Source organism: Littorina saxatilis, unplaced genomic scaffold (assembly GCF_037325665.1).
Source record: "Littorina saxatilis isolate snail1 unplaced genomic scaffold, US_GU_Lsax_2.0 scaffold_149, whole genome shotgun sequence".
Lineage (NCBI taxonomy): Eukaryota > Metazoa > Mollusca > Gastropoda > Littorinimorpha > Littorinidae > Littorina > Littorina saxatilis.
The window spans coordinates 157501-175000 of NW_027129425.1; the positions used below are offsets into that span (position 1 = coordinate 157501).

The window sequence follows — 17500 nt, forward strand, 5'->3', positions numbered from 1 at the left end:
GAGTTGACAGGAATTTACATGATTGGTGATGATGACAGTCCTTAACCTTCGCCAGTCCGGGTTATCGACTACACACGGAAGACATCGTGGGGCCGTGCGGACCCATGCTTCTCAAAGATGCACGCTGTTTGTAGTCTAAATTTGACCTTTGTTTTTTCATTACTTCTCGCTGAAATGTTAGGATATAAGAGCTTGTTAGGTGCCTGAGGCATTCTTAAAAGCTCATAAAAAAATTCCAACTAGTTTAAGAGAATTTGCAATAAAACATCCTTCTAGGTCCACACGGACCCACGACCACCGGCGAAGGTTAAAACGAGCAGCGATTGAACAAGCAAACGAAAGAGAGATCATATGCACACACGAAGGAAGAAGGGAGGTTCCTGGCATGCAAGCTTGGAATTCAGACAAACAGAAACAGTGATAAGATCAAGTTAAAAATATTAGCTTTGGAAACCATAATCTTGCTGATCAATACGAATTTAGCATGTGTGTCGAACTGAGGTTGATCGAAGGATCTTTAACCAGACTTTCGCTGTCGAAACTGATTTGCAAGAGATGTATTTAGCCCGTTGGTATTTAGGGTGGAATTGGTACGTTCCAAATGCAGAACAATGATGACCTGTTAATTTATAAGCAAATGATTGTGCAACATCTCATAATTAGGTTATTTTGTCGGGCGCTAGCTCTTTTACAGATATAACCTTCGTGGTTGAAAACGACGTTAAAAACCAAATAAAGAAAGATAAAGCTCTTTTACAACTCTGCCAAAGAGAGAACAAAGTAAACGCTCCCAGGATGGTTACCTAAACATGGCGCAGCGCTGCATAAATTCAATGAAGGGCAGAGTGCTCCAAGAAACACAGAAGCCGGTCGAGCGGTTCACACTCACTGCACCCTTTCTTTGTCGTGCAGGAATACCAGCGGGCAGTGCAACGAGCTGCAGCAACAGCACTCACTGTGTCACACACACACAATGACATACAAACACACACACACACACACACACAGACTCACACATAAAGATTCACACACACACACACACACACACACACACACACACACACACACACACACACACACACACTCGCACCACATGTTCAACACCATCAACCCTGAGGCCCAAATATACTCACAGTAAGACACACGATTTTGTCAGACTATGCATGCATTCACATTGCAAGGTGTGTTCTTTGTATTAGCAGATCATGACTGACAATCGACAGTCCCTTCATGAATTTATCTATTGGTACACATTTGTCTTCATGGTATATGTACCACCACTGCAATTGCTCCATGTGAAATAATAAAGTTAATTTGATTTGATTTGATTGGTTTGCATTTGGTCCTATCTCCAGAGCTTGACGTCAAAACCACGTGTGACAACAACGCAAACGGTGACAACAACAATCTGTGCAAGTCGGAAACAGTTTGTGCCGACACTGGAGCAAATGGCTATCAGTGCAGTAAGTCGTGCTTTATGTCTTCTTGTTTGTGTAGTTAAACGTACTTACACACACATAGACACACACACACACACGGATACACACACCCACTCACACACCACACACACACCCTGCAACATTTTCTCCGAACCCCCCCCCCCCCCCCCCTCAAACGAACTTGGTCCGGCCATGACACACACACACACACACACACAGACACACACACATACACACACACACTGACAGACACACACACACACGCTGACACACACACACACGCTGACACACACACACACGCACACACCACTCCACACACTTATATACACACACTAACACACGCACACACATTCACACACACACACACAAACACACACACTCACTCACTCACACACACTGACACACATACACACAAACACACACACACACACACACTGACATACCCACACACTCACACACACTGACACACATACTGACATACACACTGACACACACAAACACACTGACACACACCCACACCCACACACACCCACACACACACACGTATGCAACACCCTCAACGCTGTGGCCAATACACAACCAGTCAGAAAAAGGTTTATGTCAGCATATGCATGCATTCCCTTTTTACATTTAGTCAAGTTTTGACTAAATGTTTTAACGTAGAGGGGGGAATCGAGACGAGGGTCGTGGTGTATGTGCGTGTGTGTGTGTGTGTGTGTGTGTGTAGAGCGATTCAGACTAAACGACTGGACCGATCTTTATGAAATTTGACATGAGAGTTCCTGGGTATGAAATCCCCGAACGTTTTTTTCATTTTTTCGATAAATGTCTTTGATGACGTCATATCCGGCTTTTCGTGAAAGTTGAGGCAGCACTGTCACGCCCTCATTTTTCAACCAAATTGGTTCAAATTTTGGTCAAGTAATCTTCCACGAAGCTCGGACTTCGGTATTACATTTCAGCTTGGTGGCTTAAAATTTAGTTAATGACTTTGGTCATTAAAAATCTGAAAATTGTAAAAAAAAAAAAAAAAATTTATGAAACGATCCAAATTTACATTCATCTTATTCTACATCATTTACTGATTCCAAAAACAGATAAATATGTTATATTTGGATTAAAAACAAGCTCTGAAAATTAAAAATATAAACATTATGATCAAAATTAAACTTTCGAAATCAATTTAAAAACACTTTCATCTTATTCCTTGTCGGTTCCTGTTTCCAAAAACATATAGATATGATATGTTTGGATTAAAAACACGCTCAGAAAGTTAAAACAAAGAGAGGTACAGAAAAGCGTGCTATCCTTCTTAGCGCAACTACTACCCCGCTCTTCTTGTCAATTTCACTGCCTTTGCCGTGAGCGGTGGACTGACGATGCTACGAGTATACGGTCTTGCTGAAAAATGGCATTGCGTTCAGTTTCATTACACCCCCGGTATAGTTACACCCCCGGTATAGGGGTGTTTTTACACCCCCGGTATAGGGGTGTGTATAGGTTTCGCTCGATGTGTTAGATCTCAAGAATGAACAGACCGATCGTCACCAAACTTGGTGAACAGGTTCTATAAATTCCTGAGACGGTCCTTACAAAAATTGGGACCAGTCAAACACACGGTTAGGGAGTTATTGGTGGATTAAAATTATACAAGGACTTATAGAGAAACACCCCCGTTGGTCAAAGGGAAATAACCATTCTCACTGCACCCATTCTCACTGCCACCAACTGAGAAGGTTATTTCCCTTTGACCAACGGGGGTGTTTTTCCTACCTCGAAGGAATTTCTTGTTCTGTGAGTTCGACAGCTACTTGACTAAATGTTGTATTTTCGCCTTACGCGACTTGTTTTGTCGTGCAGGAATCCCAGCGGGCAGTACAACCAGCTGCAGCAGCGACACCACCCACTGTGTTTCTGGTTCCGTTTGTGACAGCAATGATCTCTGTAGTAAGTACACACACACACATACACACACACACACACAAACACACACATACACACACATACCAGGACACACACTCAAAGGCACACACACGCACACACAGACACACTCACTCACACACACACACACATACACACACACACACTGACAGACACACACACGCTGACACACACACCACATATATACACACACACACAACACATTCACACACACACATTCACACACATACACACACACACTCATTCACTCACACACACACTCATTCACTCACACACCCTCACACACACACACACACACACCGTGACATACCCACACAATCACACACACACATTGACACACACATACACTCATTCACTCACACACACACTCATTCACTCACACACCCTCACACACCAAACACACACATTCACACACACACGTCACACACTCACTCATTCACACACACACTCATTCACTCATTCACACACACACACACACACACACACACAGACACACACACACACACACACACTCGCACCACATGTTCAACACCATCAACCCTGAGGCCCAAATATACTCACAGTAAGACACAAGATTTTGTCAGACTATGCATGCATTCACATTGCAAGGTGTGTTCTTTGTATTAGCAGATCATGACTGACAATCGACAGTCCCTTCGTATAGGTTACAACACGAGTGGTTTTTTATATGGCTTGTATTTCAGTCAAGACCCAGCGGATGAATATCATCGGGAGACACGAGCCTCTGGCGAGTGGCTCTCGATTGATATTCCCGCTGGGTCTTGACTGAAATACAAGCCATATAAAAAACCACGAGTGTTGTAATCTGTATATCCCATTCTACCATCAAACACAAAGTGTAGACTACTAGCGGCACTGTTGCGATCTGTGGAGTGTGAAACAGTGTTTTCAGCGAGACTTGGCCTTTTTGCAACCTTAAACTAAGTGACCGTCGCTGAAAAAATAAAACGAATGAGTGCATCTATAAGTACGCGGTAACACTACTTTCAGACCGTTTAAAAGCTTTAAGTAAAGGTTCATAAGTTGCAAGAAAGTAATGAAGTCGTATAGAAATCCATTTAGTTGAAGCGCACAATTCTTTTGCGTTTCAGGTCGGCGGAACGGGGAAACCGGTTTAGCCCCCATTTGGCTTTCTCGACTCGATTCAGAATCGATTCCACGTTGTTTTTTTCGAACGTATTATTATACAATTAGTCTTATTGACAGAGAAGCAAATTTTAGGGAACACATATGTAGATTTAACCATTTGCTCCCTATTTGAAATGTATCTACGTGATAAACTGTTTTGCGAGTGTGTTTGCATGAACCTAAACTGGTATGGGTGTGGGGAAAACAGGACCCAAGTCTGTCACCGCCGCTTGATTGCATTTTGAAAGAATATGACTGGATTACGGAAAAATACACACATGTTAAGTTCTTAGATACCTTCATCGCCAATGTGGACTTACTGCAGAGCCAGGCAAAAGAGTAGACTTGCTCGCAAATACGTGATAACGAAGCGAAGCCAAAGGACGCGTCTCGGTAGATAAACCAGTCGTCTGGTACGATGCAAGGGAGGGTACTCGTTTTTTTGTTTTGGTTCGCAACCATTCGCATTATGATCAGTGGTGTTCGACTGTTCAAACTAGTGTTATGCACGGGTTAATAAGACTGCGGATAGAACTCTTTAGCAGCAAAGCAATTAAGAGTGTATTACAATCTACCTTTAAGCATATTTCTGATTGGATTAAGGTTGCGCCAGCTTAAACTCTAGATTTTATCTGTGTGCTGTCCGGGTGCAAGGGAGACATTGTTTTGTTTTGGTTTTTGTTCTTGTAAACCGGTCTGCAGTAGACAGGGACACGGAGAAAACGTTCGAAACAGTATTGAGGGAACACATTTTCTTTCTGTTGTGTTGCATATTCTTTTTGGGATTATTCCTATGGTAGCGATGCTTGTCGACACACGGATAGCAAACAGAGGTTCGATCGTTCGCTAGCATCTGTGTATCTTGTAAGCTGAATGTTCGTTTTTTTCGACCTGCATTGCTTTCATAATGAAAAAAACCGTTTGTTTATTGCATCCCATACATCAGATCAGTTCCGAGATTCATGTTTGCGTGCAACTGATATGGTTTTCTAAGCCGTGCGATACGATTTTGGAACATACAAATGTGTCACATTGTTCGGCGCGAGGTCAAAGGTCGGGAGGAACGTAGTTCTTTGCCCAAATCGGAATCTGCACTATCATATATTTTTTGGAGTCCATGATGTATTTATTGAGCTGTAAAAATACAACATATATACCCATACTGAAGTAACAGAGACAAAGAAGGGAGGTCATGGGATATATGAATTTATCTATTGGTACACATTTGTCTTCATGGTATATGTACCACCACTGCAATTGCTCCATGTGAAATAATAAAGTTAATTAAATTACATTCTTATCCCAACTCACATAAAAGCAATTTACTTCAGTTTAGTGCTAGGACGCTGAATCGTCACCTTGGTAACAAGGGGAGGTAACCCTAAAAAAGAGCGACCTTGACCCTATAATAGAACGAAGTCTCGCGTGACTTCCTGACCTTGCCGCCATCTTTGAATCATACTCTCTTCAGCGATCCGTGGGTACGGACGTGTCTGTTTTCGCTCCGGCTTTTCAGCCGTTTTGTCTGATGCTGCTTGTGTCAGACCCACACCTTGGTACTCGCGCACGTTCCTCTGCTCTCTACGTGTGTTTGGGGTGAGCTATTTTGATATTTTCATTGATAGTTTGACTTAGGTTTTGCCAGCGCTTAGCTGTTGTTTACTCTTTTCACCCACCATGTCGGTTAGTAGTAAAAGGAAAACTCTAAGCCAGTGGCGGAGCCTTCTCCTGTCAAAAAGCCTCCCCGTAAATCGAAAGCCTCTGCGAGTCATGCTGTGATTAACGTCTCAGACCTCTTGTCAAAATCTTCTTTTGTTGTTACTATTGACATGCCTGAATTATCCATGCCAAAATTGCCTTCAGAATCAATTACAGTCGCTTCAGGTTCTGGCTCTGTTGGTGATAAGCTAGATGTTTCTGCTTTTTGCGATCAATGAGCTACTATTGACATGCCTGTATTACCCATGCCAAAATTGCCTTTAGAATCAATTACAGTCGCTTCAGGTTCTAGCTCTGTTGGTGATAAGTTAAATGTTTGTGCTGTTTTGCACTCTCTGAGCGCCCAGATTTCATCACTTTCAGCAGTTTTTTTCGTCGACCAAGGCAGTACTGATGTCTTTTCCTCCTGGTGTTGGGGATTCCCGTTCCCTGGGCAGGGTGCGTGTTCCTCCTTCGGCCACAGTCACGTCCGCTGACGTGCATGCGTCTTTTGATGGCAGTGACGGTCTTTTTCTTCTGCGTTCTCAGGCCTCTTCTGGTGGTCGGCCTGTTAACGATCAAGGTATTTATTCTTCGTTAGTAACCGGGTTCTCCGGCCAAAGCGAAGATCATATACTGGAGAAAGTAGCCACGCCGGTACGCCGCGCCGTGAGTGAAAGCCATCCCAGTGTGATGCTGCTCCGTAAGCTTGAGCGGATAGCACAGGGGGTGAGCCCAGATACGCGTTCGGTCTCTGGCCGAACAGGGGACTTGCGTCTGTGGTCACTCACCGCTTCGGGTGTGGCTGCACAGCATTCCCCGCTTCCGCCCACTAGGGCGGAAGCAGTCCCTAGGGACACACTGCTTGGGTATCGTATCCCTCGCGTGTCGTCCCTTCCGGGTGACGCTTCCGCCTGGCTATTGTAGTCAGGGCGGAAGTGCGTTGCCTGGTTGCACGGATGTACGGGATTTTCAGTCGGATTTCGGTGCTTCCGTTCAGGATGACGAAGATGCCGACTTCCGTATACCGGTTAAACTTCCGCTAGCACTGGCTTTGGCGGCGGAAGTTGTTTCACAGTATTTCGAGAAGGGTGGTGCGACACCTGTTGGTTTGTTTGCCCAACCTCCTTCCGCTTTGGGGGATTTCCGTTCTGCGAAGGAAGAAGCAGCAGTTCCGTTTTCGGGAATCCCCGTTGGTAGTGTTTGAGCTTTCTAAGCTACTGGCTACTGTTCAGCATTGCGGTGCGTTTCACGCTGTACCGCTGTTAACAGCTCTTGGTCTGGCTCCTGTTTCAGCGCAGCCTTACCTTGCTTCTTCGTGTTTAGCCTCAGCTTTGCCTGCTGGTTCGGCTAAGAAGTTTACACTGCCGCATAACTCAGTCAGGTTGATTGACTCGTTTGCCTTGCCTCGTTCCACTCTTCCGGTCACACCGGTACTTGCAGTCGGCAAGATGGATACAGCAGAGACAGAGTGGTCCCGTTTACGGAGAATTCTCTGTTGTCTTTGGAGGAGACTGGCTTACGCTTGCTTGAGTTATTGCTCTATCTGAGACGTTGCAGAGATCTCTGTCGAGATCTATCGCGTTGTCATTAGACTCATTCAAGTTTGGTGGCGATGCGGTAGAGAAAGATGTCGCTTTTCTGTTAGGGAAGACGGCTACAGTAGAACAGTACGTTATTCTGAGTCCTCTCTCTTGCTCTGAGGGAATGAGCACATGATCTTTTCGAGTTCGGAAACTTTGCAAAAATTTTTTTTCTTGCGTTTTATCTTCTCTGCGCTTGTCAACTTCGAGCTTTGTCGTGACGCACGGGAGATGGAGGTTATGACGCTTCTAGCCTCTTTGGCTAAAGTCTACTGAGCAGCGGAGCCTCCCAGCGCTTTTATCTGCACATTCCGTGCACGCGTGCAGGTTCTCCTTTCCCTCTAGGATCTAAGATGTAGAGTCACTTTAATCTTTTCCTTTCACAGAGGTTTTGCTTGTCTGGTCAGCCATCGCTTGGCTCAGGTTACAAGTAAGAGGCGGATCTACTCCGCTCTTTGCTTTTTGTGGCTCATCAGGGGGTTGTTCGCACGTTTATGCTACGGTGCATCCCTCCCCATCTTCTGGAAGGAGCCGTGAACTGCTTCAGCTTGCCACTTTTGCCTCAAATTAGGCAAGATAACGAAGCTAAGCAAACACACTTAGGGTTAGACCCTCTGCCTTAGGCAGCTTTGTGGTAGGTACGCCCATTAGTACAGCGCACCTATGATTGCTGCTTACTTGATGCTCACAATAATGACCATAGATTTATATCACAATGCACAGTACCAACCAAGAAAAAACACATATGAAAAGTCCCGGTGAGAAACTGGTGCATCATCTGTTTGGGTACCAGTCTGGAGTTCATGCATGCCTGAAGAATGGGGGTTTCAGTTTCAGCGGGGACAGGTGCTTCCTGTTCACACTGACATTCCTCCAGCCCCTGAGGAGTTAATGAACATCATCAGATGTGGTTGCACTACTGACTGTTCCTCACAACGCTGTAGTTGCCGGAAGGTCGGCCTTAGCTGCACAACTGCCTGTGGACAGTGCCGTGGAATAAGTTGCCTCAATTCGATGCTTCCCATGGATGAAGAGGAGGAGGAGACTAATATTTGAGGTAGGAGTCACTAGGACTGTAGAAATAGAGTCAGATAGGTATCTAGGTTGAATTATGCATCATGTAAGGGATTTTCTTTGTTATGATGCTTTTCGTCATCAGGTATGATCACCGTTACCGCGGGAAATAACGTTCTTACTGAATATTTCATCAGCATTTGACCGGAAATGGATTTTAGCTTAATATTCTTGTTATTCAGCTCAAGCCCTTTCATTTGATATGCAGCATGATAGGGTTCTCCTTTTTTTCCAAGAAATTGCTAATTTCTTTGGCATTTTATTTTTAAAATATCGAAAAAGCCCGAAAAAAAATTAATTGTTCCAGTTTCTCACCGGGACTTTTCATATGTGTTTTTTCTTGGTTGGTACTGTGCATTGTGATATAAATCAATTCTATGGTCATTATTGTGAGGTGAAATCATAAGTGGCCTAGACTACATCTATGGTGCGGCATATCTCTTATTTTTCACCTTCTCGGGTGAAGCTGCTAAGGCCGCTATTTTTTCGCCTCAGTGGGGAAAAACAAGGCAAGCTGTTAAAACAATCTCAGCTTTTACGGTTTACGGAATCGCGCTTTCTCATTAGAGTCATAAGCTTTGGGTTCCGACAAATCGCCAGAACATGTCCAAATTTCTGGCTCACATTCTGACTCAAAATCTCTATTAGGCTCGCTGAGCTACTGTTCGTGGCCTCTCAGTCGGGACTTTTCCGGCTAAGCCTACCTCTTGAGGCAGTGGCTTCTGTCAGCGACTTTCGCTGCGCAGCACAAAGGACTCGCAGAAATTCCTTAGTTTCAGCTTTTCTTTCTGAGAGGTTACGGAAAGAACTAAATCATCATCATGTGGCTAAACTTAGGTTTGGCACAGAAGTCTTTAGCATTGGGGTGGTTTTTCTCCCACACGCAAAAGACGATGAGTTGTTGTTTATGTTTTGCCAGCTATGAATAGAATCACTTTCCTTGAGGCCAGTGTTTCTACTTTGGCATTACGCCTTGCAGGGCTTTCTCCCGCGAGTTAACAGGCTACACTCTCGTTGTAGCCTTCACTGCGACGGCCCCTGGATTTTTCTTAAATTTGCAATGTGCTAGGAGTTTTCTCCTACATCGCAGAATGGTACGCATTTGTTCGCCCTGTTAGATTCTCTAGCCTTCTCGGCTAGGCCGTCGAAGTGACGTCACACGTGTCACAGTATGGTATACAGGCGCCCGGTTTTACCGCGCCTTCCCCTCTGTTTATCCGAAGGTTGAATCTTGGTTTTCCATTTCAGGGATTCAGCTTTGGGTACTTTCTCAGGTCTTTCTGCACGCTTTCTAAGCGTCAATTTAGGCTGAGCCAATTTCGCTCAAAGGGCAGAGGGAGGGTACAACTTACTTTCCCCTCAGTGTTTTTTTTTCCCAACTTTAGGTTTCTAGCACTTGATTTTCTAGTTAAGGAAACCTTGGTTTTATACGGAAGCCGTATTCTATCCCTAGGCCAGTTCTCTTACTTTGAGACTATTTTCTCAATGTTTTTCGAACTAACTTCATGTAATGCCTCTAATGTTACGGTCATCGGGAAACTGAAGATTAAAAGACGCCCACGCACCCCTCTCGGGATGGGAGTAGTCTGAGAGCGGATCGGGTTACTGATACCCTCGCGTGTCTTTCCCAATTAATAAGAACATTTATATAGCGCTAAATCAAAAACTTTCGTTAAAAAGGCTTGCTCTAAGCGCTTGACATCTAAGCTAAAACGTCATTCACACTCTTTACAATGATGTACAAGAACTTCATGTCACACTCTTTCATTCAGTATAGCACCATTCACACAGTTGTTATTCTGTACAAGACAATAAGTTAGTCTAACATTTAGAATGTTCATAAGATGAAAACAAGAGAAAACCAGACTGATTAAAACAACTGCTTAGTGCTAACAAAGCATGAATCTTAATGATAACGTAATACATGTTTAACTGTTAAGACCATAAAAAACAAACAAACCTATATGCTAAAATAACTTCGAACTTTTAAGAACTTCTTATAAGATACACAGCACAGCTAGATAAACACCAGAATGATAAAACAAAAGGCAACTCGTTAAAACTATTAAATGCATCAATGTCTAAAACACGAAAGACTCAAATATAAGATACACAATTCTCTAAAATTGTTTATTAAAACTGAAACCGACCTGCTCAAAGTAAACCATACCCACCCCCTCCCTACCCACCCCCAACCCTCCTCCTACACTAAATACTAATTATTTCTACTCTTAACTTCCCAACTACACGTTATCCATAAACTATGCACAGGAACATGTGTGTCAGCATTATGTGGCACCGACATGACTTGTGCATATCTAGCCTACAGCTAAGGGTTAAAGTTAAAGGACTACTGCAGTGAAAAATTATATTTATAATAATTTAAAACAAAAGACAAAAATAACAAGCTGAATAGAGATGGAACCGTTACAGAACAGGATGGCAAAATGTTGCGACTTTAGGAGTTGTGTTTCTGGAAGAGGTGAGTTTTGAGTGCTCGCTTGAATGACTGTACTGACTGAGAGTGGCGAATGTGAGAGGGGAGAGAGTTCCATTGAGTAGATGCGCAAAATGCAAAAGTGCGTTGTCCGTATGCTTTTGATTTTGTGTGTGGGATGACTAGGGTGCGGCTATCAGAAGAGGAGCGGAGTTGTCTAGCAGGAGTGTATACAGTGAGAAGTTCAGAGAAATAAGCAGGAGACGAGGCAGAGAAGAAGTGAAAGCAGAGAGTGGACAGTTTGTATTCAATGCGGGCTTGGATGGGTAACCAGTGGAGTGTGCGGCGAAGTGGTGTGACATGATCTTTTTTTCGTGCTTTGAGGATCAGGCGTGCTGCAGAATTTTGAACTTTCTGTAGTTTGTGCAGGAGGTAGAGTGGACAGCCAGAGAGAAGAGAGTTACAGTAGTCAAGTTTAGAAAGAACAAGAGAGCAGACTAGAGTGTTTGTAGTTTGAACGGACAGAGTATGGCGGATGGTTGCGATCTTGCGGAGTTCAAAGTATGCGGACCTACAGATGTTGGAGATGTGCTTGTTGAGTGACATGTCTGAGGAGATGGTGAAGCCGAGGTTTCTAGCTGAAGAAGAGAAAGAGATGTCGATATTGCCTACTTGGACAGACGAAGGTTGAGAATTTGGGAACTTTGTGGACTTTTTCATGCACAGAAGTGCCTCTGTCTTATCATCATTTAGTTTTAACTTATTTTCTACCATCGATGACTTAACATCTAAGATACAGGTCTGAATGGTCTGGATGGCGGCATGTGTCTCAGCGGGGGAACTAGGCTTATACAACTGGGTATCATCAGCAAAAGACTGGTTTGAAACGGAATGATTTTGAATGAGGGCAGACAAGGGTTTGGTATACATAATGAAGAGGACGGGGCCAAGTACAGAGCCTTGAGGGACACCGAAAACAAGGGGGGCTGGGGCTGATCTCTGGCCATCGACAAGCACAGCCTGAGTTCTGTCCGTAAGATAGGACTCAAACCATGCCAGCGCTGGACCAGAGATGCCATACAAGGTCTGGAGCCTGCTCAGCAGTGTGACATGATCTATTGTGTCAAACGCTGCCGAGAGGTCCAGTAGGGTGAGCACAGACACATCACCACCATCCAGAGCAGACAGAATGTCGTTGGTCACCTTGAGCAGGGCAGTCTCAGTACAGTGAGAAGGACGGTATGCTGACTGAGAATGCGAGATCAGATCATGAGTGTTCAAATACACTAACAGCTGCTTTAAAACTACTTTCTCAATGATCTTTGACAAAAATGAAAGGTTAGAAACAGGGCGGTAGTTCTTTAAGACATTTACATCGAGATTGGATTTCTTAAGGAGCGGTTTCACAAGTGCAGTTTTGAACAATGATGGAAAAACACCAGACAACAGGCTATCATTAACAATCTGGGTGAGAACAGGCAACAGAAGATCAAGGTTTTCAACAAGTAATGGTGTGGGCAATGCATCAAGTGGACAAGTTGTAGGTTTGGATTTCAAAATAATCTCTCTAAGGTCCTTCTCACTGACTTTCTGGAATGCTAAAAACGTACAGGCAGGGGAAGCATCAACATGAGTGGGTGCAGCAGAATTAACAGCTAGCGTGTCAAGTTCTGATCTAATATCAGCTACTTTCTGGATGAAAAAATCACTAAAAACATCAGGCAGCTCACTAACAGGAAATACAGTGGGGAGTGGGGACACCTTAGTGCGGCCAGTCAAGCGGTTGCAAATATCAAACTTGCTAGAAGAACAAGTGGCAATCTGAGTCTGCAGAAAAAGTGTCTTAGCGGAGTGTACGATCTTGGTTACAACGTTCTTGGTGTAGTTAAAAATCTGCTTATGTACAGTGAGACCCGTCTGAAGGCACTTGCGCTCGGCACGCCTACGCTCACACTTTGCATCACGCAGTTCCTCACTAATAGCAGGATACCACGGTGCTGACTTGGACGGACGGACACGGCGACGCAAACTGGGAGCATGGACATCTAGAGCGGCACGGAGTACAACTTCAAGCTGATCAGCTGTAAGAGAAGGGGACAGCGCAGTCTGCAGCTCTTCCCTGAAACTATCCTTATCCATCGTACGCAGACAACGGACAGAAGTGAAAACAGGGGGTGGGGTGGGGGGCCTAGTCATCAGATCGAACAAAACACAAAAATGATCTGAAGATAAAACATGAGAAACAGTTACAGACTGAACAATATGGTCATCAGGCCTATGCATAACCCAGTCAAGGATGTGGTTCTTCTTGTGTGTTGGTTGACTGACAGACTGTGTGTACTGAAAAACATCTAACAAGTCTAACATCTTGACAGTGGACAGGTGGTTACAGTCATCAAAATGAACATTGATATCACCAATCAAAACAGGGGTTCCAGACAACGTGTTGCAGTGATCAAGCAGATTATGAAAATCTGAGAAAAACATAGTGTCAGTGAGTTTGTTCTTTGCGTTGGGGGGTGGTCTCTATGCAGAATAACTGAACGGGTTTTTGATGAAGCGCCAATGTCACCTGTACACACTCAAACGAGGTGTGTTTAAACGGCAGCACAGTGTTAAAAGAGACATGTTTAGCTAGAGTGTTCTTGATGATGACGGCTATTCCTCCACCGCGGCCGGTGGTGCGGGGATATGATCGCAGAGAGTAGTTCGGTGGTGTTAAATCGGCACAGACACTTTCATCGCCGTTTTCCTTCAACCAAGTCTCGGTAAGAACTAAAATGTCTATGTCCTTATCTGTGATGTAGTCTACAATGTCTGTGCGTTTGCATGCTTGTTGTGTTGATGAGACTGATTGAGCGTTGAAGAGTGCGATGTGGAGAGGTGTGGAGGAGGAGGTGGGGGGTGTGGCCTGTGTTCGTGGCTTACGATCTGGTACGTCTGGAAGCACTGCCCCACTCCTCAGTCGCGGTCTGCGGCGATGCCCCCTGTGTGCCTTCTTTGGGCGGTTGCGTAGGCACGGCAGCTGGCGGCAGTGGATACCGTTGTCATTAAGGCGACAACACAGCGATGACCCATCGCTAGCGGCACAGCTGGAAGCAGAAGACATCGACCATGGCAGCGACAGAGGACCAGGTAATCCATGTGCGAATGGCACCGTAGAGCAAGGAAATCCAAGAGTGGAGGCCAGAGGATGATCAGCGGAGGTCAGAGGTAATCCAAGAGAGGGAGAGGGGGTCACAGGAGGACTGCCTGTATTCAAGTCCAATTTCAGCAGCTGTTCTCTTGTGTAGCACCGACGCACAGAACAACTGGATGGCACACCTGGCACACGTAGGCCTACGCCACTGTTGGCGTAAAGCGCACTGTCATTACAACTGCTGGCTAACTGGCCAAGCAGGTCGCTGAACAGGCCTACGGAACACTGCACTGTGATGGCTGGGCTGGGCTAACTTTTACTGTTCAAAAAAAGAAACGCATAGTTGCTACTTGCCAAATTTGTTTTATTTTTCGAAAAAATTAACAGAAAATCCAATATTTAGATTATTTGTTTGAAATTTGGTATGGACACAGTTGAATGCACACACAGTTCATTTGCATCTTAAAATCAATCAGTCAATCAATACGATTGGGTGCCGAGGCTGTCAAGTTAGTAGGGGGTGTGACTGCCTTGAGCAGCAACAACTGCCCGGCACCTTCTGGGCATGGACTGGATCAGATGCCGGATATCTTGCTGTGGGATGGTGTCCCACTCCTCCTGAAGTGCCTGCAATAGATCGCGGTGATTTGCCGGCGCTTCTTCTCGCCTGCGCACACGTCTGTCCAATTCATCCCAGAGGTGTTCTATCGGGTTCATGTCTGGCGACATGGATGGCCAGGGAAGCACCTAGACATGGTGGTCGGTGAGGAACTGGGTGGTGAGTCGTGCTGTGTGCGGGCGAGCGTTGTCCTGCTGGAATATGGCATCCTGGTCAGCCAGAAGAGGAAGGGCGTGTGGGCGCAGAATTTCCTCCACGTATCGCTGGGCAGTTATGCGCCCTTTGACGTGCACCAGCGTGCTCCTTCCAGCGGTATTGATCGCCCCCCACACCATGACGCCTCCACCACCATGAACGGGTGCCTGATCCACACAGTTGGGCGCGTAACGTTCGTTTACTCTCCGGTAGACCCTCCTCCGACCATCATGTCGCTGGAGCAGGAAGTAGGACTCGTCGCTGAACCACACGTGTCTCCAGTGATTCCGGACGGTCCAGCGAAGGTGCTGGTTGCCCCACTGCACTCGGTTCTGGCGATGGCGGCGGGTGAGGACAGCTCGTCTGTGAGGTCTGCGAGCTCTCAAACCAGCTTCATGCAGGCGGTTCCGCACGGTCTGGTCCGATAATCGATGTGGCCCGGGGAGAGCCTGGACAGAAGATGAGGCCGACAGGAAACGATTCCGGAGGTGGCGGAGCCGTATGAAGCGGTCGTGAGCAGCAGTTGTCGCCCTTGGTCTTCCCGCTCGTGGCAAGTCAGCAACGGAGCCAGTGGCTTGAAACCTGACCCACAGTCTACTGATGGTACTCTGGGACACGTGGAAGTGCCTGGCGATTGCACTTTGACTTTGGCCTGCTTGTAAACGACCCAATGCAATTTGGCGGTCTTCTCTGCTCAATCGGGCCATCTTTCGTCGCTGAATTGTCGTCTGATTTCTTTGTGGCGAACAATCCGCTTTTATGGGTTTTGGAAGACATGGTGAGAGCTCAATATTCCCCGAGTTTCACGAGATTACACTGAAGCATGACGAGTGGTCATGCCAAATGAGCAATTTTGACATTGTAGCCACTGATAACGCATGCGTCACGTGCAGAGCTCACTTGTGGCAATGGACGAAAGGTCGACGACCAGATAAACATTTTCTGCAGTTTGGTGGATATCCTTGTAGCCATATAACTAAATTAACCAAATATTACAAGCTATGCGTTTCTTTTTTTGAACAGTATAGTACTAGCATGCAATCAGGTTTTCAATACTCCCTACGTTTCACTCCTGATTTTGCAATAGGGAAAGTTTACCCTCATCCTTGCAGTCTCGGCTTATTCTTTATCGTTTTTCAGCAAAGGCCGCAACTCGGTCTCGCTCTGACCACCGAGGTTTAAGCGTCATCGGTCTCGGTTGCTACCGGGACGGGTGACCGTTTTTGTATATGGGCCTTTCAGGCATTCTTTCTAACTTTCAAGCTGTGGCCTTATGGCTTCAGCTATTGTACTGCTGGTTACTCACACTCAAATTCGGCGGCACTTTGCTCCCGCGAGGCATTCATTTCCGGTTAACAGAAGTTCGCCCTCTTTATTTCAAGCCACGGTGTAGGGAGATGGGTACTTTGCTCTCACTGACACCACTCCCTTAGCCATTGAGGACTATGGTTGTCTTCTCTGCTGCTTGATTTCCTATCAGAGCTTCATCCTTTTATTTGAAAGGATCAGTGGCATTCTGTCACACTCCCGCAAATGGGCCTTCCTCCTCACTCATTAGCCTTTTGAGATAAGGCAGTTAGGTGAAGAAAAAGGGGGGGGGGTGTATTTTGTATCTTGGACTGTTCTCTTTTGAGCTCTGTCCAGACTGTTCGTTAGAACATGGGCCTATTTCTAGGCCTTACGTGAATTAGGCTTGTTTCTCCCTAATCTTGTCAGTGTGACTTGTTTAGCTCGCATTTTAAGATGACAGGTCTCTTTTCTCAGAGAGACCATATACTGGATAGGGATCAATACAAAAGACCACAGCAAGACAAGTCTGGGTCTTTCGGTTTCGGAGTTTCGATGCTCCACATGTTTCAAACCGCTGCATTCTGCTAGCCTTCATAAACATTACGTGAAACGTTCTTCCTTTTCTCCTAGCTGCAGCGCGCAGAGGTAGCGAGATTCACACACTCTTTGGCTTACAGTGTTATGTAGGTTTTCAATAGAGGCTCTCTACCTCACTCTGTTTCCGTCCAGACTTTTTGTCAGGCATCAACTACTAGGACAACCATCTCTGATGGTTTTTATAGTTTTCCTCTTTCTAAGATTCTCGCCATAGGCGATCCATTGTTATGAATCTGACCAGTTATCTCACTATGCTCCTTCCTGTCCTTTACAAGAGGTTTAAAGGTTCATAAGCAAAACTACTCTTATCGTTTTTGATCACAAGGGTAGACAGGGTCT

At 45.4% G+C, this 17500-nt stretch overlaps 1 protein-coding gene across 1 annotated transcript in view; it reads left to right on the top strand.

Moving 5' to 3' along the window:
- Positions 1-17500, top strand: part of LOC138957690 (prestalk protein-like) — a 101778-nt gene that overhangs the window by 63379 nt on the left and 20899 nt on the right. The window contains exons 6-7 of the mRNA XM_070328750.1: positions 1356-1463; positions 3300-3386. Of these exons, the coding sequence (XP_070184851.1) occupies positions 1356-1463; positions 3300-3386 (195 nt within the window). The remainder of the gene's footprint in view (positions 1-1355; positions 1464-3299; positions 3387-17500) is intronic.